Here is a 1,851-nt window from a genome sequence, read left to right as displayed (position 1 = left end):
TATGTTTGTGGTTGTAATGTGACAAAATATGGAAAAGTTCAAGGGGTATGAAAACTTTTGCAAACCACTGTATCTTCACGGGAGCCTTTTCAATTAAAATGTTTCGTTACCTTCAGTTTCCCYTTACACTCAGGAAATCCATCTGTGGGCAGCAGTGGGCAGTTTTTATCTTCAAGTTCTTCCTCTAAGAAAAATAAAAACACAAATTATTTATTCCAACAACCCTTAGCAAAAAGTAGCATATGCAATTATTCTTTAAGTATACTAATTTTAAACCAAAACAAACAAAAAATGTATACTTCCAGTTTACTTTTTACATACTTATCTGATTTATACTTAACCAAGTTTCTTACACTATTCTTGGATTGTACTAAAAGTATACTAAAAGTTTAAGTACACTACATATTACTGTTTAAACCTTTGGCCAAGATAAACTTGAAAGTACATTTTCACACAGACTGGTTTATCTGTAGTATATTTCAAGATTAAACTAAAAGTATACTTAGAAGATTATTTTCAGTATATAAACTCATTGTGGGCCAATTCAGTCCTAGAAGTATACTTGTTAGGAAACTGATGGTATACTTATATCAGTGTACATGGTAAATAAAGGTACACTTAGGGAAATACACTTTTATGTACTTTAGTATACTTAATGACGTGTACCTAAAGTATACTTCTTTTTGGTGAGTTTAAAGGCATTAAACAAGTAGCTATACTTAAAGTATACTTTTTATAAACAAAAAAAAAAATGAAGTCCCAATTTAGAACGAACAAGTATTAAACCAGTATACGATCTAGTACACTACAAGTACATGGTGCCTAGTATACTTGATATACTTAAAATATACTCAAGTATATGTATTAAAATTAATTTCAAGTATACTGCTTTTTGCTAAGTGAACTTACGGACTTGCAAATATTAACAAATAAATATTTAACAAGAATTACCTGCTTATTTTGATCACAGTACACATTTTTATTAAATAACTTTCACAGTTTTGTGTTTTGGAATTTGCAGAGCCAAATATGCAAAAAAAAAAAATTTGAATGATATTACTTTTTTCTCAACTGTTTTAAAAAAAATCAAAGTTGTAATTCATTTGTGTAAATAATTGCATGTAGAGCCATAGTATTTTATTTAGACGTGGTTAAAAAAACAAGTAGACTATAAATCGTATGAACTGTTTATATATTTTTAAAAATGGCTGGCCAAGAAAGTTCACAAGTTTCAGTTCCTGTTTTACAAGTATTTTTACAAGTTTACTTGTTTGTAAAATCAAAAGTACGACAGGTTAACATTATTTGCTGTGTAGTTGTTATTCAGGGCTTTAATTCTTTATCAGTTAGTTTTCCTTCTCTGTACAGAAACTGTTTAATTAAATTAAATACATACGGTTTGATTTTCTGTATATTGCCTCCAAACTGCGTTCTTTTAGGAACGTTCCTGTCCCTGAAAATAAATACATTTTCAGCACACAAAYCAACAGATGATATGTGACCCATCATCTCGAAATGAGGATTAAGTCAAATTTGGTCAAAATGACCTTCAGATTCTTGGCTTTAAAAGCTACATTTTGACACCTGGATCATCCTGTTATCATAATTAAATCCATATATATGCTTAATTTGTCTTGTTGGTTACAATAATACATAAATATTTGGTCTGAATCCTAATTTTATGTCATTTTAATGAGGATTTTTTGATGTTCTTATAAAGAGGAAACCTCAAATTATATTTTAATATTCAGATTTCCCAGCTAAAAAGAAACAAAACATTGATAACTCACAGGGAACATCTCAAAATTTTAAGAGGTTTTTCCTCAAAATCAGTTTTTTTGTTGCTACTCC

At 29.0% G+C, this 1,851-nt stretch overlaps 1 protein-coding gene across 1 annotated transcript in view; it reads right to left on the bottom strand.

Annotated features, from left to right (window-relative positions):
* LOC106529442 (alpha-1,6-mannosylglycoprotein 6-beta-N-acetylglucosaminyltransferase A) overlaps positions 1–1,851 on the bottom strand; it is a gene marked incomplete in the record, with an annotated part of 25,845 nt that overhangs the window by 17,626 nt on the left and 6,368 nt on the right. Inside the window, 2 exon segments of the mRNA XM_014024868.1 lie at positions 111–184; positions 1,397–1,453. Of these exon segments, the coding sequence (XP_013880322.1) occupies positions 111–184; positions 1,397–1,453 (131 nt within the window).

This window comes from Austrofundulus limnaeus, unplaced genomic scaffold (genome assembly GCF_001266775.1).
Source record: "Austrofundulus limnaeus strain Quisiro unplaced genomic scaffold, Austrofundulus_limnaeus-1.0 Scaffold443, whole genome shotgun sequence".
Lineage (NCBI taxonomy): Eukaryota > Metazoa > Chordata > Actinopteri > Cyprinodontiformes > Rivulidae > Austrofundulus > Austrofundulus limnaeus.
This window is presented reverse-complemented; position numbering and strand designations above follow the sequence as displayed.